Below are 24511 nucleotides of genomic sequence, written 5' to 3'. Positions count from 1 at the left end.
TTTGCAAATCTCCAGTTCCCAGAATTCCATAGCCTTGAGCCAGAAAGTGTTAAAGTGGTGCCAAACCGGGGTTATTTCTCCAGTGTGGATGCAGCCTCTGTTTGTGTTGGCATGCTTGCCCCCAAATCAGAACAACTGTTGTTGTGTGTGAATGGCATCGACTGAAGAAAGGCAGACCTCGGCCCTGCACTGCCAGGAGGGCTTTTTCAAAAAGCACGCAATTGGACTCAAAATGGGCCGTTTGAGACTTAATCCTTGCACCTTTATATATCGCCATCATCTTTTTGTGCCTTCGTGTCACTTCCAACTTATGACAACCATAAGACAAACTTTTCTTAGCAATTCCAATAACATCCCAACAATACCTTTATTGGGCCAACCAAAATGCACAATTACATGTTGGTTGGCCCGATAAAGGTGTCATTGGCGGGTTACAGACCGCCATTAAAGTAGGCACAGAGCGCGTACTAGGGTTAGGAAGGGGCGGTGCTTCCGCACCCCCTAACCCTAGTACGCGCTCCATGCACACAAAATGGCGGCGGCCGTTCCACACGGCCGCCGCCATGATGGCGTCATGAACGCGCCGCCATCACTCCGCGTGAGGGCGCTTAACGTGCCCTTTCCGCGAAACGGAGCTCCTTCCTGGTTTGCGTCGCTGGGCGCAGCCTTCAGACGGCTGCGCCCAGCAACGCATGGGAGAAAGGGGCCAATGCTTGAAGCCCCAAGGACACCCCTTTCCAGGCTGCGGGGAAGTGGCCCGGAAAGCGGCAGATTGGGGCCTCAGCAGCTGCCGTTCTGGCTGCTGAGGCCCCGATACACCGGGGAAAGGCGTGCCTACAGGCCGCCCCAAAGGCGCGCCATTGTTTGGGTGTTATTGGATTTGCTATATGGCCAAGACACCCATAGCTGCTGGCAAAATGTCAGGAACAGACTCTTGTAGAACATGGCCATATAGCCCCAAAACACACCCAAACTATGATGCCGGCCGTGAAAGCCTTCGACGTCACAAAATAGGAAGCGCCTGGAAATTCACTTTGGAGCTTGGAAAAACTGGTATACTTTTATGTTAAACAACACAGTGTTTAAGGGTCCTGTTTCCAACACTTTTATCTTTGTTTTAACCGTATTTTATTCATTTAACAAAAGATTTGTTTCAATATTAGAATCATAAACTCCTAGAGTGGTAAGAGACCCCCAAAAGGGCCCTCCAGTCCAACCCCTTTATTCTGCCATGCAAGGACTGACAATCCAAGCATCCCCAATGACAGATGGCCAGCCAGCCTCTGCTTAAAAACCTAAGAAGCCAACATCAAGGCACCACAACCCACACAAAGCACATGATCCAACAGCAAGGCACACAATCCATAGAAGGGGAGGCAGGGGAAGAAGCTCACCATGATGCCCTCAAAGTCCGATGCCATCCTGCGGCCGACAGCGTGGCCAGGCTTTGTCTCTCTTCTCTCACCAACTGGACACCCCAAATCTGAGATGGTCCACCGGACCAGTTTCTAGCATCCATCCAAGGCGGTGGCTTTTATCTCAGGTCCTTTGCCTGGGAAGAAACTGGAGGAGGAGGAGGAGTCGTGTTTCCCCCGATGGGGATTTCAGCAGGCAAGAGAGCAACTGGACCCAGGTGGCAACCCCTTGGGAGCTGGGTTGCCACATGAACGCCACGGCCAGAAAGGCATCGCCTGACTCCCCCGGGAGCCACCCATGTTTGTTGGAGGCCCATATGCTCTCACCTGCCTCTCTTCCCATTGCCAAGGCTTTTAACCAACTGGGCTGTTTTGCTCATTGGAGTGGATCTTAAATGTTTGTAACAGATGCATTTTAATTGTTTTTAGTTCTATGTTAACTTAATTGCAGTTGAACAATAACTCTTTGCATGTTCCAGACTGCCAGAGCATGATCCTAGGCTGCATCAACAGAAGCAGAGTTGTCCCTCCAGATTTGCCACGTTATCTGTGGATTTGGTTAATACATTCTCTCTAGGTCCTCCGATCTACAATGGCCACAGAGTTGTTCCTAGAGAAGACACTTCTCTAGGCATTTGTAGGTCCTCCTGCATGGGTCTATGCTCCACTTCTGGCAGATGTTGACCACAGAGTTGCACTGGAGAACCTGGAGATTCCTAGAGAGGTGTTCTCTCAGGTAAAAAGAATGGTATTTTTAATTTAGGATTTCCCCACATTCCCAGGATCCTTCACCCCAATCCCCAGTGAACCTGGAGGGACCCCTGTATGGTACAGAGATCAAGGGAAGAAATAGTGCCATTCTTTCTTCTTTGGTCAGGCCTCACCTGGAATAAACCTGTCTCATTTTGGCCACCAAAAGTCAAAATGCATGTGGACAAGTTGGAGCAAGTCCAGAGGAGGGTGACCAAAAGCAGGAGAGAAATGGGTTACTCAGAGACAGAAAAAACATTGAATTTTAGAGTTGGAAGAGTCCCCAAGGGCCACCCAGTCCAACCCCCTTCTGCCATGCAGGAACTCTCCATCAAGGAAGTCCCATTGAAAGATGGCCATCCAGCCTCTGTTTAAAGACCTCCAAAGAAGACTCCACTGCTCTCTGAAGGAACATGTTCCACACTAAAAGGGTTCTTACTCTTGTGAAGTTCCTCCTAATGTTGAGGTGGAATCTGGGTCCTGTTCTCGGGAGCAGAAGAAAACAAGTGTTCTCCCTCCTCAATGTCACATCCCTTCAAGTATTTAAACAGGTCTATCATATCACCTCTTAACCTTCTCTTCTCCAGGCTAAACATCTCCAGCTCCCTAAGTCTCTCCTCATAAGGCATGGTTTCTAATCTGTTCAGGTCATTTTGAATTTTGCTCCTGTCCTCTGGAGTATTAGCTATTCCTCCTAATTCGGTGTCGTCTGCAAATTTGATAAGTATTCCCCCAATTTTGTCATCCAAGTCATTGATAAAGATGTTGAACAGCAGACTGGGCCCAGGACAGAACCCCACTGGTCACTTCTCTCCAGGATGAAGAAGATGAGCCACTATTGACTACCCTTTGGGTTCGGCCAGTCAATCAATTACAAATCCACCTAACAATTGCCTTGTCTATCCCACATTTTACTATCTCATTTGCAAGAATGTCATGGGTAACCCTGTCTAAGGCCTTACTGAAATCAAGATATACTATATCCACAGCATGCCCTCCCTCTACCAAGCTGGCAAGAAGATTCTGCCCGTCTCCCCTCGCCATCACTGACACAGGACCTTTCTGTGTGTGAAAGCCCTGGGCTGAACAGCAGCTCAGCCATCTTTTTTACCAGCAATACTCGATCCCAGCACCAGAGCATCAGCAAAAAAGGAACACAAATATTAGACACATGGAGAAATCCATCACCTTTTCAACCTTGGCCATGTTTATTGGACCAAATCAAAGAAAATGTCATTCAGCCTAGACTTTGGATAATTAAAATCCTGTTATTGTGGGAAGACAGAGCCAAGGCAGGGAAGGCATTTGAGTCTGAAGCAGCCTCATCAGAATGTGACACAAGGGTCCTGTGAATAATAATAATAAAAAAAAAGGGGGGGGGGAATCATGCAAGAATGTTGGATGAAAAGAGTCTGGGGTGTGAGTGAGGGTCTTCCCATGCCACTAGTCCACAAGGAGAACAGGGACCAACATGTGCAGCCCAGGCTCCAGTTCTTTGCATAGTGGGAAGAGAAGGAAAGAAAGAAGAGAACTACACCCGTCTTCCCAAAAGCAGTTCCTGCATTTTTACCTCACTGAGCCAGGATTAGTGGCTCAAAATCTGGCCCGTGAGTGGAGAAGTGGGAGCTGTATGAGGGTAAAGAGAAGGACCAGACGAAAATGAAAGGGTGCCAGTACTGCAGGTAAACTCCACACTCCACTCCAGGGCTGCAGTCCTAACTCTCCCCATTCATGGCTGCAAGGCATCAGACACAGGGAGAGCGCCTGTGAGAGGTCGCCCTTTGGCCCCCAGGTCCATACTCAGGGTTCTTGTCCAGTTAAGTCTTTGTTCCAGGGCTGAAGCCCTCAGCATGAACAAATGGTTAGAGCTTCAGCCTCCACTTCCTCCTCTTATTCCACCCAGAGCCAGGAAGGGCTGCTGGCCAAAGGCTGGCCCTGATCCCCACAGGTGCTTGCATGACTCTCTACTTCCAAAGCATGGAAATGGATCTGGCAGATGGGGCACTGAACCCAAGCCTCCCTGGGCTCTTCCCATGGCGATGAGGATGAGGAGGAAGGGCTGGATTCTAAATCCTCTTCCCCGCATCTGGAGGCATGCGCTGGCAAGATGCCGGTGGGGAAACGGCCTGTGGAAGGAAAGAGTGGAGGTTGGCAAAAGCCTGGTGCTCTTCCTTCTCCCAGAGCAGTGAAAATGCTACTAGACAACAAAGGCCTATAAAAGGGAAAGTGCCACCTTCGGTCCTTTCCAAAGCTGCTAAAACCAAGGCAGCAACAATGAGATCAGAAGGGGCAAGAGCAGATAATAAAAACTGGAGTCAAGAAGCTCTCTGGTGGGTAAAGGTTTTTCCATGGGTCACTTTCAGCCTCCAAGTCAAAGTTCCTGTGGCCCTCCAAGTCCTCAGCTGGTACCCCAAGGCCTTCCAAAAACCCCTAAGATTAAAAAATGGGAGGTGGGCTGATGTCCACATGACATTTTGCTCAGATTTGACTCAAAATGCTCCCTCCAAAAAACGCGGCCACAAACCAAGTGGTTTGGTTTCCCCACCCATCCCTCCAACGGTGCCGGAAACAGAGCCACTGGTCACTTCTGGTCTTCCTGGATGACCCAGTGTCCCTGCCTTTTCACACAGTGAAAAGCTTAGAGTTTAGGTCCAAAACACACTGCAGAAATAATCCAGTATGACATGGCTTTACCTGCTCTGGCTCAGTGCTAGGGAATCCTGGGAATTGTAGTTTCTTGTGGCACCAGAGATCTCTAACAGAGAAGGCAAAATGTCTCACAAAACTACAGTTCCCAAAATTCCCTAATACTGAGTCAGGGCATTTAAAGCCATCTGAAACTGAGTTATTTCTGCAGTGTGTTTTATGCCTTAGTATTTCTTAAAGGGGCAGAAGCAGAAACTGGGGTGAACACTATGGAGAGTAGAGAGAGTAGGAAGAAATAAATTGCTGAAGAACACTTAACAGAAGCAAAACGCAGTGGATTCCTCTTCTCCCACCAACTCAGAGATCAATTTTCGAGAAACTTGGCCAGCAGAAATTTAAAAAGCAACTCTGAATTCAGGTTTGTAGCTTAACTGCATGAAGGTCCTGATCATGTTTCGCTCTCTCAGTCACACTTTTTATGCTATAACTTACCAGCACATATGGGGCATGTGCCCAAACCCACACCTCCATCTTCTAGCCAATTTGCTCGTTCCTTTCTCTCCTCCACCTCTTCTTTTTCTTCTCTTTCCACATTTCTCTTATGCTCCTGGGCTCTTCCCTTCCTTTGAGAAACATCCCTGGGCCTGTCAGGAAAAAAAAATCCAGAAACCTACAGATGGTCCTTCTATTTGGAAGGTCCAGGTTGCGTCATGGTCAGGAGTAAGAATCGCACAGGGCTACAAGTGTGGCAAGACTGCAGCTCCCAGCAGCCCTTGCCAACAAGGCTGGAACTGGGAAGAAACCAATTCCAGAGACAATCAAATTACCTCCTTGCATTGTTGCATGGTCCTCTTCTTCTGCTTGCTTTCCTACGATCTCTTCTTCCAGATGGTTCTTGCTTGGACCCTGCAGGATAAACCAGGCCAAAAGCATCAGTCTCTTGGAGGGGGCCCTCCTCTGTGTCCCAGCAGTGGGGCAAGACTTTGGAGGAACACATGGGAGCAGGGCCTTTTCAACTATGGCACCCTAGTTGCAGAATTCCCTTCCCTTAGAGCACTGATTCCCAAACTCTTGTCTTCAGCTCCCAGAATCCTAGACTACTGGCCAAAATGGCTGTGTCTTCTGGGAACGGAAGTGCTAAACACCTGGAAGACCAGAGTTTGGGAACCACTGCCTTAGAGGCTCAACTGGTGCCCATACTGGTTTCATTCCAGCATGGAGTAAAACGTGGCTTTTATAAAATCAATACCTTTCAGGCCCAATTGATTTCATCCTGCACACAAGCATGGCTATAAAGCTATTTGTAACTGGTTTTAAACCAGTCTGTTCTAACTTGTCAGCTTGTTGAATAGGCTTTTAGTGTGTTTATTTTCCACTGTTTTAAACTGGCTAATCGGTCTGGAGTGCTTTGTGTGTTCTTGCACAGCAGACTGGGGATGCACTGGAGGGCCCTTGGGGTCCCTTCCAACTCTGATTTTATTGTACGCTGCCTTGAGGGCCCATTGTACGGGGAGAAAGATAAACATTTTAAAGTCTTCTTTGTCAAATTCTCAAATTTGTCATTGTTTAAATTATTCACACCACTTGATTTGTTTCTTTATTGAGCTTCTATACCCCGCCTGTCTCCCAGTATGTCTCCCTTCCCACAAGGCATCTGACTCCATCTTGGCCTGTGAGGGGGAGAGAGGGTGGGCCAATGCCATCAGGCCTATCCTTAAGATACAGAGCCCTCCATCTGTCCATCTGCCTTGGTCCAGGCCTCAGAGGGAGAGAAGAATGCTGGACCTGATCCCCTTCCCCTCAACCATTCCCTTCTCCTTTTGTGTCGTGTCTTCTTAGATTGTAAGCATGAAGGCAGGGAACCGTCTAATTAAATGATTTTATGTACAGTGCTGTGTAAATTTACAGCGCTATATAAATAAAGCTTAATAATAATAATCTAAGATCATTTTCATTTGTTAAAAAATGATTTTATTCGTTTATCCTCCTGAGATCCTGGGATCCAGGGCAGGACAGAAGTATTCTAAATAAGTCTACCTGCCTCATAACAACAGATCATGCAGAGAGAAAGATGGGGAGAAACAAAAGGGTTTGCCATCAGGATCAAAAGTGTATCTTTATCCAATGGTCACAATTAAGTCATGGGTGTTTATCAGACAAGCTCTTAAAGAGGTACTATTCCAGTGTGACTCCTCTAGCTGCCTCCTGTTGCATGCTGCGGATGGCAGTTTTAAGGAGCTGAACTTCTCTGCCTGAGAATTCTAAATACCCCTCCTTAAAACTGCCAATCCCAGCATGCAACAGGAGGCAGCTAGAGGAGTCACACTGGAATAGTACCTCTTTAAGAGCATAGTGTGATAAACATCATGATTATCCTGTATCCTCGGGGGTTTTCAATGGTTCAAAACACACTGCAGAAATAATCTGCTTTAACTGCCCTGGCTCAGTGCTAGGGAATCCTGGGAATTGTAGTTTATTGTGGCTCCAGAGCTTTCTGACAGAGAAGACTAAATGTCTTTCCCTAGCATTTTGCCAGGGCAGCTAAAACAGTCTCAAATTGGATTATTTCTGCAGTGTGTTTTGGACCAGTGTCTTGCTCTCTGCAATGCTAGAAATGTAGGAACCAAAGGATAATTTCATTAGGGGTCAGAATTCTTATCTAGGGTGGGCCAATGCCCCTCATTTTGCCTCCTGCCATAGCTGCAGCCAAGCCACAGCCTGATCTACCTCACAGGTTTGTTGTGAGGGTCAAAACCAAATGATGCTGTACACACAATGCTATTTCACCCTCTAGTGGTGGTTGTTGAGTGCACAGCGGTTCTCTTCTTCTCTCCCAGGCTGCTCCTACTCAATTTGGAGGAACTGTTTGGTTCACCGTGAAGCTGAATTTTTAGAAAGACACATGGGCCTACCCTAATGGCACCATCAGAGCTTGTATGTTCTTGCAAGCTAAGTAGGGTCAGCTCTAGTTAGTACCTGGGTGGTACTCCACCAAGGAAATCCAGGTGCTGTAGGCTATGGCTAAAAGTCACCTTCAGGTTTCCTGTTGACTTACAGCAACCTCACTAAATTCATAGGGTTTTCTTAGGCAAGGAGTCATCAGAGGTGGTTTGGCCAATTCCTTCCTTTGAAATATAGCCTTCAGCTCCTGTTATTAGCAGACCTGATTTTTCCAACCGATGTGAGAGGATGCTGGACCCCATCAACTAAAGGGTCATAGAACTGTAGAGTTGGAAGAGACCCCAAGGGCCATCCAGTCCAACCCTATTCTGCCATGCAGGAACTCTCAATCAAAGCATCCCTGACAGATGGCCATCCAGCCTCTGCTTTAAGACCTCCAAGAGGGAGACTCCACCAAAATCTCCAAGGAAGAAGTGTGTTCCACTGTGGAACAGCTTTTATTGTCCTCCTGTGATTTAGGTGAAATCTCTTTTCCTGTAGCCTACATCCATTGTTTTCTAGTCTCTGGAGCAGCAGAAAACAAGCTTGCTCCCTCCTCAACATGACATCTCTTCCAATATTTAAACAGGGCTCTCATATCTCCTCTTAACCTTCTCTTCTCCAGGCTAAACATCCCCAGCTCCCTCAGTCACTCCCTAAGATGCTTTCCTCTGTTGCAGGCCATCTGCTCCATCTAATTACGATCATCACATCTTATTTCATAGCAGGGATGCTGCACCCAGGTCTGACTCAACACAATGCTCCCTCTCAGTGAGACCCCTGCCCGATACTCACCTAACTGCTGAGGGTCCTGAGCCACCTGTTGGCTCTGTGCGTCCTCTCGACCCTTTGCCTGAAGAGGGGAGGAATCTGGCGCCAAGGGGAAGGTTCTCTTGCGAGCAGAAGCTGCCGTCAGCACCATCCTGGCTGAGCGGCTCAGGCAGACAGAGGTGGACGCTCCAGAGAGGGAGCTGGGGTCCAGCTGCACCAGCCGGCTTTTCAGCGCCACTTCTTCTTCAGTGCTCCTGCAGAGAGAGAGAGAGAGAGAGAGAGAGAGAGAGAGAGAGAGAATGAATGAATTCCAGGAAGAATGTGCAAAGACACCATTACAGCTCAATAGTAAGACCATAGAAAATGTACATAACTCTAATATTGATTACGAAAGACATTGAAATAGTTAAAGATTTTGCATACCTAGGCTCAGTCATCCATCAAAATGGAGACTCTAGACAAGAAATCACAAGAAGACTAGGACTTGGAAGAGCAACTATGAAGGAACTAGACAAGATCCTCAAATGTAAAGACTGAGTTAAAAAACATTCAGAAGAACACCATGAGTCAAAGCAGACTTGATGACACATAACATACATATACACACTTAATGCAGCCACCAAGACTGTGATTTCACCTCCTGTTTCAACATAGCAGACACTTCACCATTCCTCAGCCCTAGCAGCTCCTCCGTGTTGAGTACCAGTACTTACGTTGGCTCTTCTGGGAAGAAAGTCCTGCAGATGGCTGCGTTTGAAAGCCACGGATTACTTGGAAGCTCAGAAGGGGTCTGTGGAGGGGAGAAGGAAAAGGAGAGGAGTCAAAGAATAATAGGATCTTGGTGTTGAAAGGTATCCCAAGGGCAATCCAGTCCAACCTCTTCTGCCATGCAGGAAGACACAATTACAGCACTCCCAAAAGATGCCCATCAAACCTACGATCAAAGACCTTCAAAGATGGAGAATCCATTATTCTCCAAGGCAGTCGATTCCACAGGGAAACAGCTCTTTCAGGAAAAAAAGATAGGAGAGTTCATCAAAAAGCGAAATGCAGTTAGATGCCAGGGATTTTCCTTCTAAGAGTTCAAGATAAATATGCAAACTGCTGACTTCTGCTTGTGATGTGGCTGCATGACTTTAGGAAGGACACTTTAGGAAAGACTTTTAAGGAGGAAACATTAGGATGAACTTCCTGAAGGTAAGAGCTGTTCAAAGGTGGAAGATGCTGCTGCTTTGGAGTGTGGCAGCCTCCTTCTTTGGAGGTTTTTAAACAGAGGCTGGATGGCCATCTGGCAGAGGGAGGGCTTGGATGGTGTCTTCCTGCATGGCAGAAGGGGATGGGGCTGGTGGTCCTAGGGGTCTCTTCCAACTCTAGGATCCTATGACTGTGTTGGGTTACTGCAATCACCCATCAACGCTCAGCCAGCAGTAGGGCCATGGCAGCTGCCAATTCCCACGTAAGCAATTCAGTGAACCTACTCCAGGTTTCGATAACTATATAGGAGCTCTGTGAGGTACGCAACCTACCGTATATATTCAACTAGGGCTATACACAGTATCGCTCCCAAGCGCCCTCTCAGGCCTGCTTCCAAAAGAAAGCCCTGGTATACAGAAGATCTCCGGGCGAGGAAGCGGGTTCTGCGACGGCTAGAGCACCGCTGGCGGAAACACCAGCGCTTATCCGACAAGACTCTCCTAGACCACCTTTTGGAGGACTACGGAGAGGCGATACGTGCAGCTAAGAACTCGTTCTATGGTGCACGTGTCGCGTCCGCGGAGTCGTGTCCAGCAGAGTTGTTCAGGGTAGTGAGGGAGCTAACTCAGCTCCCTCCTGCCCCGAACCAGATCCTTGAACCTTCTAAGGCCTGCTGTGACCATTTTAACAACTTCTTCGTGGATAAAATCTCTCGGATAAGCGAAGGTCTTGAGGCCAGCTTTAGAGCAGAACCTAGAGTAGAGGCATCCAGGGCTTCCGTGAATTCGATTATTCTGGATCAGTTTGAGTCTGTCAGTACCGAGGATGTGGACAAGATCCTTGGAAGTGTTAGGAAGACAACTTGCTCTCTCGATCCCTGTCCCTCATGGCTAGCGGCACAGGGGGGGCCGATTGTGACCACATTGTTACATCGGATTATTAATATATCTCTGAGGGAAGGGCAATTTCCATCTTCTTTGAAATTGGCCACAGTAAAACCTCTACTAAAAAAGTCCTCCCTCGACCCCCTGTTGCATAATAATTATCGGCCAATCTCGCTACTGCCATTTTTGGGGAAGGTGATCGAGCGGGCGGTTGCAATCCAGCTTCAATCGGTCTTGGATGAGACGGATTATCTAGACCCATTTCAAACCGGCTTTCAGGCGGGTTACGGGGTTGAGACTGCTATGGTCGCCTTGGTCGATGATCTCCGTCGGGCATGGACAGGGGTAGCGTGTCCCTGTTAGTGCTCTTGGACATCTCAGCAGCTTTCGATACCATAGACCATGGTATCCTTCTGGAGCGCCTGGCGGAGGTGGGAATTGGGGGCACTGCGCTCCAGTGGTTCCGTTCCTACCTCTCCGGGAGGTTCCAGATGGTGCAGCTGGGAGACGTGTGCTCCAATAAGAGGGCCCTTACATCTGGGGTCCCTCAAGGAGCCATTCTGTCTCCCATGCTTTTTAACATTTACATGAAACCGCTGGGAGAGATCATCCGGAGACATGGGGCGAGGGGTTATCAGTACGCTGATGACACCCAAATAGTTTTCTCTATGTCTCCGACTGATGCAGTGACTGGGGTTGGCGTCTCTTCTCTTGTGGCCTGTCTGGAGTTGGTAATGGGATGGATGAGGGACAACAGACTCAGCCTGAATCCAGAGAAGACGGAAGTACTTGTGATAGGTTCTCCCGGTTCAGGGTTGGCGGTGGTTCCACCCGTCCTGAACGGAATCACGCTTTCCGTGAAGGACTCGGTACGCAGTCTGGGGGTGCTCCTTGACTCGTCCCTCCACCTTACATCTCAGGTGGATGCGACGGTCAGGAGCACCTGCTATCAGCTTCGGCTGATACGCCAGCTGCGACCCTATCTTGACCGGAGGGACCTTGAAACTGTTGTACATGCCCTGGTAACCTCTCGTTTGGATTTCTGCAATGCGCTCTACATGGGGCAACCCTTGTACCATACCCGGAAGCTGCAACTTGTGCAGAATATGGCAGCCCGACTGGTCACTGGCACTGCCAAGGCCAGCCATATTACACCAGTTCTTAAAGATCTACATTGGCTGCCTATTCGCTTCCGGGTGCAATACAAGGTGTTGGTTATTACCTATAAAGCCCTAAATGGCTTGGGCCCAGGGTACCTGGAGGACCGCCTCTCCCCGCACAATCCGCCCCGCACACTCAGATCATCCAAAGGAGGGCGACAAAAATGGTGAAAGGTCTGGAAACCATGCCCTATGAGGAACGACTTAGGGAGCTGGGGGTGTTTAGCCTGGAGAAAAGAAGGTTAAGAGGTGATATGATCGCCCTGTTTAAATATTTGAAGGGATGTCATATTGAAGAGGGAGCAAGCTTGTTTTCTGCTGCTCCAGAGAACAGGACCCGGAACAATGGATGCAAGCTGCAGGAAAAGAGATTCCACCTGAACATTAGGAGGAACTTCCTGACAGTTAGGGCTGTTCGACAGTGGAATGCACTCCCTCGGAGGGTGATAGAGTCTCCTTCCTTGGAGGTCTTTAAACAGAGGCTGGATGGCCATCTGTCAGGGATGCTTTGATTTGGATTTCCTGCATGGCAGGGGGTTGGACTGGATGGCCCTAGTGGTCTCTTCCAACTCTATGATTCTATGATTCTATGATCAGGGCATCAACTGCTAAGAGTTCCAGAGGGGAGATATATTTCCACCTCTAGGAGGGCCTTTTCCATCTCGGCCCCCAACCTCTGGAACTCGCTGCCCTTCGAGCTCCGCTCAACCACCTCCCTAGCCCAATTTAAGAAGGTGCTAAAAACCTACTTATTTGAGCAGGCCTACCCCTGACCTCTGCCCCAGAATGCTTCCTTCCCCCCCCCCCCCCTTTTTTTTTGTGGTCAGCATTGTTTTGCCAGCATGAATTTTATGAATTGTATTATTTTATATTGAATCGGTTTGAAATGTTATTGTATATTGATGCTGCTGTTTTTACTGTTTTACTGCTACTTGTCTGTCCTGGGGACGCAACCCCACTGTTGTACGCCGCCTTGATCTGTGGAAAGGTGGGATAAAAATAAAGCTTTTATTTATTATTTATTAACTATAAGTCGACCTCATCTGTAAGTCGAGGGCAGGTTTTGGGGGCAAAATTATTGATTTTGATATGCCCCTTGGATAAGTTGAGGGTAAAATTTAGGGACATGCAATAAAGAATCTAAATGATGAAGCAAAGAAAAACAATGCCAAAGAACCTACAAAATTATGGCAGGCATAACTGTTTTGCTCACACTAAAGGCTGGATGAAAGAGAGAATAGAGGGAGGCCATTGCTTCCAGGACAGATTGCACACTTGCCTTTCACCAGGAGATGGTTCCCTTTTTAATAAGAGTTAAAGTATAGTATTTACATTGACCCATGGATAGGTCAGCCTAGGTTTTTGGGGTGAATTTTTTGACTAAAATTTCTAGACTTATACATGAGTATATACAGTAGATTCAACACTTTGGACAACTGCTTTAAAGCCTTGGTTAGAACCTGGGTTCCCCATGTCCCTGACATGGGAGGTACTAGCCACCTTGACCCAAGGCTATCTGTGAACATGGTATGAGGAACATTCATAATGACTGCTATCCACAGATAAGGACAGATGGAGTGCTTTTGAATCTGAGCAGCCAGTACCAACCGATTCATTCTCCATGCATTTTTATTTCTTAAAATGCCTTGAAAGAAATGCAGAATGGGTAGTTGTTCTGAGCAGAAAGGCAGGGGAAAGGGTTAAGCAGCCTTGCCCTGCCTTTCCGCTGCTGAACCAACTTTGCCAAGAAACCCCTGTGATAAATTTGCCTCAGGGTTGCCATAATTACTCCCAATTAGAGTAGACCCATTGAATAAACTGATGAACAGCAAGTCAGTACTACCCTAAATCTCATTGATTCAATGAGAGTATCTTAGTTGGGACAACTAAATGGATGAGGCCTATTTATGAAAAAGCCCTGTTCAAATGGCATGACAATGAAAGACTGCCCCATTGGCATCAGGTGATCATCTTGTTGCAAGTATGCTCCAGGCACCACCATAGAGAAGATCCTCTCTGCTGAACCCCTCTCAAATGACTAGTTTGGTCCTAAGACCCTTTAGGTGCCAAATTTGTGCAGATGTGCATGAAAAGGGCAGGACAGCTGCCCAACCAAAATGATTCCCTCCCAGGTCTTTACCTCACTAGGAGAAGAGGCTGGAGCCTCTTTGCCCTCCTCTGTGTCCTGCGGAGTGCGGATCTGGATGAAGGCAAGACCAAACTGGGCACGTCTGTTAAAAGGCTGGCTGCACGTGAGCCGGATGCGATCCCACTTCTCGGCCAGCGCAGAAGCCAGGAAGTCCCCTGTAGAGGCAGCCAAAGAGACATGGATTAAATGCAGATCCCGGGCATGTATGCTGTTTCTTACATTGTGCCCTGTATCATGGCCAGTGTGCAAGTAACTGCAGAATAATAGAATAAAAACAAAGAATTTAACAAGTTAAAAAAAAGTTAAAAGTTTAGACTAGAAGAGACGTGTGTTAAGAATTTTGGAAGTAAAAATCAGGATGCCAAGACTTTGGTTAATGGCTTTGTCTTCATTTGATCCTGGAATGATGCCAGCATGGGGCCAAATCAGACCTCTGAGGCGAGGATATTCCACAAGTGGGGTCCCACAGCAGGGCAGGCCTTTCCCCCACGTCCTCCCACTGAAGGGAAATGGAGGATGGCATCTCCAACAGACCTCAATCCTCGGGCTCCCAAACCATTTAAGTCTTTAAATGACACCACCAGCACTATGAATTCAGACCGGGAGCCTAAAGGCAGCCAGACTCCTGAGTCTCCCAAGTGGTGAGGAAAAGAGTGGCCACCTCCTTCCTTCCTTACCTTCTTTGAACATCCGAACCCCAGAACGATTCTTGTCCAGCTTGGCATCTCCTGGCACCATCAAAGCGGCGGTGGGCAAGAGGGTGAGGTAACTCTGGTCCAGAGGCCAGGAGGAACGCCCCACATCGATCTGAAGGAAGGCTGAACCACAGTTTCCTGGAGGCCATGAAACATCAAGCCAGGCTCAGCATCAGAAGTCTTCTCATAGGACACTCAAGCAACAGTTTTTGCCTGCTGTACCTTAAAATCCTAGAGCTGGAAGGGATGCCAAAGGCCAGCCCACAACAGCCTGGCAGGTGGCCACCCAATCCCTGCTTTAAAAATCCTTTCACAGAAGTTTTCTCTTGCTCCCTCAATTTGGCTGAGCTGTGTTGCAAAGAACATTACAAGCATTGCTACTACTCAGACCTTCATAGGCCAGCCTTTCTTATTCTGTTCCATTCCTTTATCTATCCCCTGACTTTTCTCCAAAGCTGGGACTTAAGGAGGCTGACAAGAGTTTTTAAAAATACAGCCCGGCTATGGGATTCTGGGATTTGTAGTTTTCTGAGATATTTAGATTTCTGTTAGAGAGCTCTGGTGCCACAACAAAGTACAAACCCCAGGATTTCATAGGATGGAGCCATGGCAGTTAAAGCAGTGCCAAACTGCATTAATTCAGCAATGTGGCAGCAGGCGAAGAGTCACATAGCACCTTAAAGACTAAGAATTACTCCAGGATTCCAATCTCCTTAAGCCAAACAAAGCCTGTTAGTTCTTAAGAAAGAGATGGGTACGTTTGGAGAGGAAGTGGTCCTTTTCCATCCTTAGCCCGCCTCTCTCAGGAGCCACAATGGCAGGACCAGAGTGGGGAAAAATGCAGGTTGCTTTTTCAGCTCATGTTTCTGAGATTTTTTGCTGTTAGAAGTATCAGAGAGAAGCCATGCCATTTTAAAGCGATTAGAGGGGTATGGGAGCAACCCACAAAATAGTCTGGGGACCTTCCAGGGCCCAGAATGGGGCCATCACTTTCCCTACCCCTGGTTGAAGATGATACAAGAGTGTTGGTATCACAAGTCTGAGCAGGATCCCTTGTTATAAGAAAAGCAGGTTTGGACACAGAAGTAGTAGGAATGAAAATAGGAGGAAGGAATATCAACAATCTGAGATATGCAGATGACACCTTAATACTTAAGTCCACCTTAAGTCCAGGAAGGGAGAGGAAAATAGCAGATGTGAACAACTGGCTTCGCAGATGGTGCCGCCGAGAAGGATTTGGATTCTTCGATCATGGGCTGCGGTTCCATGAGGAGGGACTTCTTGCAACAGACGGGTTGCATCTCACGCCAGTTGGAAGAAATGTTTTTGCCAACAGTCTCAAGAACTTGATCAGGAGGGCTTTAAACTGAGTTCCGAGGGGAAGGGAGACAATACAGTATTAAGGAAGGCGAAAGGGATGGCAAAAATAGTCAAACTGACATAGAGGAAACAAGGCAAACAGTGCAAGGACCCAACAGTGGGAGGCAAAAAAACTTGCACAGGCAGCAAGTAAAAGGGAACCAAGGTCTGTGATGTCTCTACACTAATGCACAGAGCATGGGAAATAAGCAAGATGAACTCGAACTCCTAGTACAACAAAGCAAATATGATATAATAGGCATCACTGAAACCTGGTGGGATGAGTCTCATGACTGGAATGTGGAAATAGAGGGGTATAACCTTTTAAAGAGAAATAGGCCATACAGGAAAGGAGGAGGAATAGCACTATATGTCAGAGATATTTACACCAGTGAAGAGATCCTGGACATCAATCCTGGAAGCCAGGAGGAGAGCATCTGGGTAAAAATTAAAGGGCAGGGAAACAACAAGGATGTTACGGTGGGAGTCTACTACAGACCCCCAAGTCAGACTGAGGAATTGGATGATATCTTTCTAGAACAGATGACCAGACAGTCAGAAAAGAGAGATCTAGTAGTGATGGGCGACTTCAACTATCCTGATATTTGTTGGAAGTCAAACTCATCAAAATCCTCAAGGCCTAGCAAATTCCTCACTTGCCTGGAAGACAATTTCATGGTCCAAAAGGTGGAAGAGGCAACAAGGGGGTCAGCTATTTTAGATCTGATCCTAACCAACAAGGATGACTTGGTTAATGGGGTGCAAGTGGTGGGATCCTTAGGTGGAAGTGACCATGTTCTCCTGGAGTTTGTAATACAGTGGAAAGGAGAAGCCAGGCAGAGTCAGACACATATTCTAGACTTTAGGAGAGCGGATTTCAGTAAACTTAGAGAAGTATTGAGGGCAATTCCATGGTCAGAAATACTAAAAGATAAAGGAGTTCAGGACGGATGGGACTTTCTCAAAAGGGAGATACTGAAGGCACAATTTCAAACAGTTCCAGTGAGAAAGAAAAACGGGAGGTGTCTCAAGAAACCAGGATGGATGACTAAGGAACTTTCAACCGAGAAGAGTTTGAAACAGAAGATGTATAAGAAATGGAAAAAGGGGGGAATCACAAAAAAGGAATTCAAAGAAATAGCAGGCATTTGTAGGGTAAAGTCAGAAAAGCTCAAGCGCAGAATGAACTCAGTCTTGCTAGAGAGGTTAAGGACAATAAAAAGGGCTTTTTTGGATATGTCCGCAGCAAAAGGAAGAAGAAGGAAACGGTAGGTTCACTGCGTGGAGAAGATGGCAAAATGCTAAGAGAAGACAGAGAAAAGGCAGAGTTACTCAACACCTTCTTTGCCTCCGTCTTCTCAGAAAAGGCAAAGGGGCTCAACCTGAGGATAATGGAGCAGAGGACAGAATAAGTAAAGAGATAGTAGAGGAACACCTTATTAATCTAAATGAATTTAAGTCTCCGGGACCAGATGAACTCCATCCAAGGGTATTAAAAGAACTGGCAAATATCATATCGGAGCCATTGGCAATAATAGTCTTTGAGGACTCCTGGAGAAGAGGAGAAATCCCAGCCGACTGGCGGAGGGCAAACGTTGTTCCCATCTTCAAAAAGGGGGAAAAAGAGGATCCCAACAATTATCGACCAGTTAGTCTGACATCAGTACTAGGAAAGATTCTGGAGCAGATCATTAAACAGAGAGTCTGTGAACATCTAGAAGGCAATGCCATAATCACAAAAAGTCAACATGGTTTCAGAGAAACAAGTCATGCCAGACAAACCTTCTCTCTTTCTTTGATAAAATGACCAGCTTGGTAGATGAAGGGAATGCTGTGGATATAGTAGATCTTGATTTCACTAAGGCCTTTGACAAGGTTTCCCATGACATACTTGCAAACAAGCTTGTAAAATGTGGGCTAGACAAAGGAACTGTTAAATGGATCTGTAATTGGTTGACCGGCCGAACCCAAAGGGTGCTCAACAATGGCTCCTTTTCATCCTGGAGAGAAGTGACCAGTGGGGTCCCACAGGGCTCTGTCCTGGGCCCAGTGTTATTCAACATCTTTATCAATGACCTGGATGACAGAATTGGGAGCATACTTATCAAATTTGCAGATGATACAGGGACGTAGCCAGGATTTTAGGAAGGGGGGGTCCAGACTAAGTGCCACCATTATAATGGGGCTTGGGTGCGGCAGCGCAGCAGCACATACCATTCATTTTTCTAATGGAAGGGGGGGTCCGGACCCCAAGATCCCCCCCCCTTGGCTACGTCCCTGGATGATACCAAATTAGGAGGAATAGCTAATACTCCAGAGGACAGAATCAAGATTCAAAACAACCTGAATAGACTAGAAAGCTGAGCCAAAGCTAACAAAATGAAATTCAACACGGAGAAATGTAAGGCACTGCACTTAGGGCGGAAAAATAAAATGCACAGATATAGGATTATGGGGGACACCTGGCTGAATGAAACTACGTGTGAAAGGGATCTAGGAGTCCAAGTAAACCACAAGTTGAACATGAGTGAACAGTGTGATGTGGCAGCTAAAAAGGCCAATGCTATTTTAGGCTGCATCAATAGAAGTATAGTGTCTAGATAAAGAGAAGTAATAGTGCCACTCTATTCTGCTCTGGTCAGGCCCCACCTAGAATATTGTGTCCAGTTCTGGGCGCCACAATTCAAAAAGGACATTGAGAAACTGGAGCGTGTCCAAAGGAGGGCGACAAAAATGGTGAAGGGTCTGGAAACCATGCCCTATGAGGAACGACTTAGGGAGCTGGGGATGTTTAGCCTGGAGAAAAGAAGGTTAAGAGGTGATATGATCGCCCTGTTTAAATATTTGAAAGGATGTCATATTGAAGAGGGAGCAAGCTTGTTTTCTGCTGCTCCAGAGAACAGGACCCAATGGAGCAATGGATGCAAGCTACAGGAAAAGAGATTCCACCTGAACATTAGGAGGAACTTCCTGACAGTTAGGGCTGTTCGACAGTGGAATGCACTCCTTCCTCGGAGGGTGATAGAGTCTCCTTCCTTGGAGGTCTTTAAACAGAGGCTGGATGGCCATCTGTCAGGGATGCTTTGATTTGGATTTCCTGCATGGCAGAATGGGGTTGGACTGGATGGCCCTAGAGGTCTCTTCCAACTCTACGATTCTATGATTCTATACTAACAGAAAACCTCACAGACCTGGAACAACTACTAAGGAAGATCAAGGAAGAAAGTGCAAAGGCAGGCTTAAGGTTGAACATAGAGAAAGCCAAAATAATGACCACGAAAACCTTCACAAGTTCAAACTAGACAATGACGAAATAGAAATAGTAAAAGAATTCCTATACCTGGGATCAAACATTGATAGAAATGGAGACTGTAGTAAGGAAATCAGAAGATTAAGAATGGGAAGAACGGCTATGAAAGAACTAGAAAAGATCCTAGAATGGAAAGATATACAACTGGGCACAAAAGTCAGAATCATACAAGCCACTGTATTCTCTATTACCAGGTATGGATGAGAGAGACAGAGAGTTAAGAAAGAAGATAGGAAGAAACTCCATTCCTTTGAGATGATGTGGGGCTGGAGAAGAGGGCTGAGGATCCCATGGACAGCAGCCAAAAGGACAAACCAATGGCTCCTAGAGCAGATCAAGCCCGAAACCTCCCTGGAAGAAGCCAAGATGACCAAAGTGAGGCTGTCGTCCTTCGGACACATCATGAGAAGGAAGGACTCCTTGAAAAAGACCATAATGCCGGAGAAGGTGGACGGACGTAGGAAGAGAGGAAGGCCACAGGCCAGATGGAGGATGATGACAGAGTCTATGAAGGAGGTCACTATGGGTTTTATGGGGTTGCAGGAATTAAGCAGAACAGGGGAGGATAGAGAGGAGTTTTGGAGATGTTTTATCCAGAGGGTTGCCATGGGTCCAGTTCGACTCGAGGGCAGTTAACAACAGCAAACCAAATACCTCTGCACCCTTTCCCCCATGCGCATGCTCACCCACATCCACATAGCCAATGTGGCTGGCTTGCTCCAGCTGCAACTCTGCTCTCAGCTGCCGGCTCCGATCCCGTGGGGCGCAGAGCCAGGGACGAGGGCCTTCTTGCAGCAGCAGGTTCTCCACGGGATACTTAGGATCCTGGCCCAGAAAAGAATGGAGGAACTCAGTGTAGCTCAAACTCAGTGTAGATGACTTTATGGACTCCCCCCCCCCCACCGACTTCTGAATAGTGATGTGCTGTGCTTCAAGGGGCTGCCATTCAAGAGTGGATGGAAACTATTTTAAAGGTGCAATGAAAGTTTGTGCTGCTCTTTTTGTTGTATACTGTACTAAAACACTTGTTACATAAAGCAATACTTCTTATTGTTATTGTTCTTATTCTTTGTTCTCACCTGCCTCTCCCTATGGATCAAGGTGGGGAAAAACAACAATTAACAAATGAATGAGATGAGTTAAAAACACATCAGTGAAATGGTTCCCAAACATTGGTCCTCCAGATGTTTTGGACTTCAGCTCCCAGAACTCCACTCTGGCTGGTGCTTCTGGGAGATGAAGTCCAAAAATCCTGGAGGAACAAAGTCTGGGATATAATAATAAGATATAAGATATAATTGGGATGAAATACTAAGATATACACATATTAAGATATGCACATATTTAAACAATCCTTATTTAAAACTAATCTCTTAAAGTTGACGATAATGTGGCTTGATGCTTTAAATTCAGTTTAGCTTATAGAGCAAAACATTGTAATTTCTTGAACAAAAAAGGCCCTCGTCCCTCGCCATCCGCTGGGGCTCTTAGGGGCACAGGACCCCCACCGTGAACCCGGAAGAACCGCAAATAACAAAAACACTAGGTTTTTACCTGAGAGGACACCTCTCTAGGAAGCTCTAGGTCCTCCGGGGCAACTCTGTGGTCAACATCTGCCAGTCACTGACCATAGAATTGTGCCGGAGGAGCTACAAATGCCTAGTGGATTGTCCTCTCTAGGAATCTCTAGGTCCTTCATTGCGACTTTTGGTTAAAGTTGGCCATAGAGTTGTGCTGGAGGACCCAGATATTCCTAGAGGGAACATATTAATAAAATCTATGAATCCGCAAATGTGGAGGGACAAGTCTACACCTGAAAAAGTGTTCTTGTTACCTGAGACGTGAAAGAGACGACATGCTTAATTTTAACTGGAGCCATTTTCAAGCCTTTGCAGAATCTCCATTGGCTTTTATGGGATTTCCCCATCAAACATGTTCTACCTGCAGAAGAAGAAGAAGAAGAAAGGAATGAGGTGGAGTTTCTTTCTTGCTAGGTTTCTTTCTGCCACTTTCAAGAGAGTCCCTTGGTTTCCGGCTGAACAAAACCCAGCATTGTGAACCTATATATATTTAACAAAGGATATCAGGACAGTTAGAAGAGCTTTGCTCTGGTGCCACAACAAACTACAGTTCCCAGAATTCCACAGCATGGAGTCATAGCAGTGAAAGCAGTGTCAAACCGGATTATGTCTGCAGTGTCCATCCCCTTCCTTCCACCACAGAAGAGCTCTTACCCTCACGCTTCAAAGGATGTAAACTTCACTGGGTTCAGGAGGATTTGGGCTCCATCTGCACTGCAGAATTAACACAGTTTGACACCGCTTTAACTGCCACGGCTCAATGCTATGGAATGCTGGGATGTGTAGTTTTCTGAGATGCTTAGGCTCCTCTGCTCCATGCCTTGGAGAGGCAGGAAAGAAGTAAAATGTGTTATTACAGTTGGCCCTCCAGCGTTTGGGACTTTGATTAGTATGTTCCCTCTAGGAATCTCTAGGTCCTCCAGCGCAACTCTATGGTCAACCAATTGTTCATAGAGTTGCATTGGAGGACCTAGAAGTTCCCAGAGAGAACACTTCTCTTGGCATTTGTAGGCCCTCCAGCGCAGTTCTATGGTCAGCCTCTATTTAATAGACGCTGCCCACAAAACAAGGCTTTTGAACAGAGTGGTCTGTTGTTTTAAGCCCACTGCAGCTGCCCTTTCCCAGCCTCTGGCTTGGGCTAAAGACGCTCTGCCAGCTCAGATGGCCCCGGGGAATGATGGGAGGTGTAGTCCAAAGAGTTGGGAGGAGGTTACTGACAGATGGGAACTGACATCGAGCAAGTACATGTCCACACCCATCATCCTCCCATAGTCAGGGCGATGGGTGTTGTAGTCCAACCCCCTCAAGCCCTCCCATCTCTGCCTGAATTGCAACTCCCATTGTCCCCACACGATGGACATTGTAATTCAACCCATCTGTATAGTGCCAATTTAGGAGGAAGGAGGGAAACAAAAGATGGAATGGATAGCCCATCACCCCCCCCCAGTCTGCTTCGATTGCAACTCCTATCATCCCCACATGATGGACAGTGTAGTCCAACGCAGCTGGAAGGAGTCAATTTGGAAGGTAAGAGGGAAGCGGAAGATGGAGCGGATAACCCACCAACCTCCCCTCAGGCCCTCCTAGTCCCTGTCTGGATTACAGCCCCCATCATCCCCACCTGCAGATGATGGGTCCGGTAGTCTAACCCACCTGGAAGACACCAATTTGGAGAAAGACCAGAAAGAAAAAGTGGAGCGGATTACCCATCAGCCTTCCCATCTGCCCCCCAGTCTGAGTGTGGATAGCAACTCCCATCACCCCCACATTGTGGGCATTGTAGTCCAACCCATTTGCGAAGAATGGGGGGAACAAAGTATGGGGTGGCTAACTCAACAACATTCTCTCAGGCTCTCCCAGCCTCTGCCTGGATTGCAACTCCCATCATCCCCACATGAAGATAATGGGAGCTGTAGTCCAACCCATGTGGAAGATCCCAATTCAGGAGGGAAATCAAAACAAAAGATGGAGTGGACAACCCAGCAGCCTTCCCTCGGCCTCTCCCAGCCTCTGCCTGGATTGCAACTCCCATCATCCCCCACACGATGGGCGCTGTAGTCCAACGCAGCAGGAAGGAGCCAGTTTGGGAGAAAGGAGGGCCCCCCAAAGCGGACCCCCGCCTCACCTCGGTTTCCCAATCTCCCGCCAAAATCTCCAGGTTGACCTTTGACCCTCCGCGCTGATTGGCCCTTAATGGTCCTCTTGCTGCGACGTCACAAGGTCACGCCCTCTGCATCAAGATTCCACTTCCTTCTCTTCTGATTAAAAAGGACTAATTTTAAAACCTTTTTGAATCCATTTTAACTCTCTTCTGGGAAAAAGAGAAGATTATTGCAGTTATTCTTATTCCTTTTGTGATGAATTTATTCTTCATCTTCGATAACGTCTCCCTCTGACAAGACCTGCCGCGGGGCGTGCCGGGAGTTGTAGTCTTTCCGCTCGCCCCGCCTCGTTTCTCCCTCAGCCTCATATCACAGGCGAGGCGGGCGCACTGGGTGAGGGACGGTCCATAAATTCATAACCACCACAGAAAGAGTAAATTAGGGCAGCGCTTCTCTACAACCCGGTTCTCCAGATCTACTCCTCTGTGACCATCAGATGCAGTGTATGCAGGTGATTCGGCGAAACCACCCGTTCTGAAGCCGGTTCGCTTGCCATTTTCGTCTTTTAACCAGCACCGCACGTATACGACGCTCCCTCAATCCCTTTGACCGGCCTCTTAGCCCTCCCTCTATGCGCGCTTGGTCCCGCCCTAAGAGCCACCTAGACCAATAGGAACCTCGGAGTCGGACGCCTCCGCGCGGCGATTGGTGGAGCGGTAGCCGGCGGCGGGAGGTGATTGGTGGGCGTCGACGGAAGCGAATTGCCCAGCTGGCGAATGGGCAAGATGGCGGCGGTGGTGGAGCTGGAGGTTGGGGCCCCGATGGAGCACGACGCCGAAGAGGTGAGTGGAGGCGCCTTCAGTCACCGCCGGGACGGATAAAGCCCTCCTCAGCGCCTCCCAGGCGGCGTCCGCACTGCGGAGTTTAACGCGGTTTGAACCCGCTTTAAATGCCATGGCTGTCGTTTGACTAGAGAATCCTGGGATTTGTAGTTTTATCTATCTGTCCATCTATCTATCTATCTATATAGTATATATATATATATATATATATAGAGAGAGAGAGAGAGAGAGAGAGATGTGTGTAATATTGTTTTTATTATTATATTATTATTACATGTTTTATTTTTATAAATATATAATATATAATTTTATATTTATTCTTATATTATTATTATATTTTATTTTTGTATTTTATATATATATATATTTAAAGCCAATGCGATTCTAAGCTGCATCAATAGAAGTCTAGTGTCTCTGCTCTGGTCAGGCCCCACCTGGAATGATATTGTGTCCAGTTCTGGGCAAAGCAATTCCAAAAGGACATTGAGGAACTGGAGCCATGTGTCCAGAGGAGGGCGAGTAAAATGGTGAAGGGTCTGGAAACCATGAAGCCCTCTGAGGAAAAACTCAGGGAGCTGGGGGTGTTTAGCCTGGAGAAGAGAAGGCTAAGAGGTGATATGAGAGCCCTATCTAAATATTTGAAGGGATTTCATATTGAGGAGAGAGCAAACTTGTTTTCTGCTGCTCCAGAGAAAAGGACCCAATGGAGCAATG

General features: G+C 47.2%; 3 protein-coding genes across 6 annotated transcripts in view; 1 reads left to right on the top strand and 2 right to left on the bottom strand.

Annotated features, from left to right (window-relative positions):
- Positions 1-1477, bottom strand: part of LOC121925677 (short transient receptor potential channel 2-like) — a 17245-nt gene extending 15768 nt beyond the window's left edge. Inside the window, exon 1 of the mRNA XM_042458122.1 lies at positions 1395-1477. Within this exon, the coding sequence (XP_042314056.1) occupies positions 1395-1421 (27 nt within the window). The 5' untranslated portion in view covers positions 1422-1477. The remainder of the gene's footprint in view (positions 1-1394) is intronic.
- Positions 1454-23244, bottom strand: LOC121925673 (short transient receptor potential channel 2). Of its 4 annotated transcripts, none has more exons than XM_042458117.1 (10): positions 22979-23220; positions 21108-21214; positions 19960-20098; positions 14587-14742; positions 13901-14064; positions 9236-9312; positions 8547-8776; positions 5639-5717; positions 5304-5455; positions 1454-1563 (listed from the first exon to the last, which is right to left on the bottom strand). In XM_042458117.1, the coding sequence occupies exons 2-10, from the start codon at positions 21198-21200 to the stop codon at positions 1535-1537; spliced, it is 1119 nt and encodes a 372-aa protein (XP_042314051.1). In that variant the 5' UTR covers positions 21201-21214; positions 22979-23220; the 3' UTR covers positions 1454-1534. The 4 variants fall into 4 exon arrangements, with proteins under 4 accessions (XP_042314051.1, XP_042314048.1, XP_042314049.1 ...); XM_042458114.1 differs by lacking the exon at positions 1454-1563 and adding an exon at positions 3355-4291 and having other exon boundaries at positions 22979-23244; XM_042458115.1 differs by lacking the exons at positions 1454-1563; positions 22979-23220 and adding exons at positions 3355-4291; positions 22833-22925.
- A 471-nt stretch (positions 23245-23715) lies between these two features.
- RNF121 (ring finger protein 121) overlaps positions 23716-24511 on the top strand; it is a 34482-nt gene continuing 33686 nt past the window's right edge. The window contains exon 1 of the mRNA XM_042458118.1: positions 23716-23797. Within this exon, the coding sequence (XP_042314052.1) occupies positions 23732-23797 (66 nt within the window). The 5' untranslated portion in view covers positions 23716-23731. The remainder of the gene's footprint in view (positions 23798-24511) is intronic.

This window comes from Sceloporus undulatus, chromosome 3 (assembly GCF_019175285.1).
Source record: "Sceloporus undulatus isolate JIND9_A2432 ecotype Alabama chromosome 3, SceUnd_v1.1, whole genome shotgun sequence".
Lineage (NCBI taxonomy): Eukaryota > Metazoa > Chordata > Lepidosauria > Squamata > Phrynosomatidae > Sceloporus > Sceloporus undulatus.
Note: the sequence above shows the minus strand (reverse complement) of the source record. Positions and strands in the feature narration are given on the sequence as shown.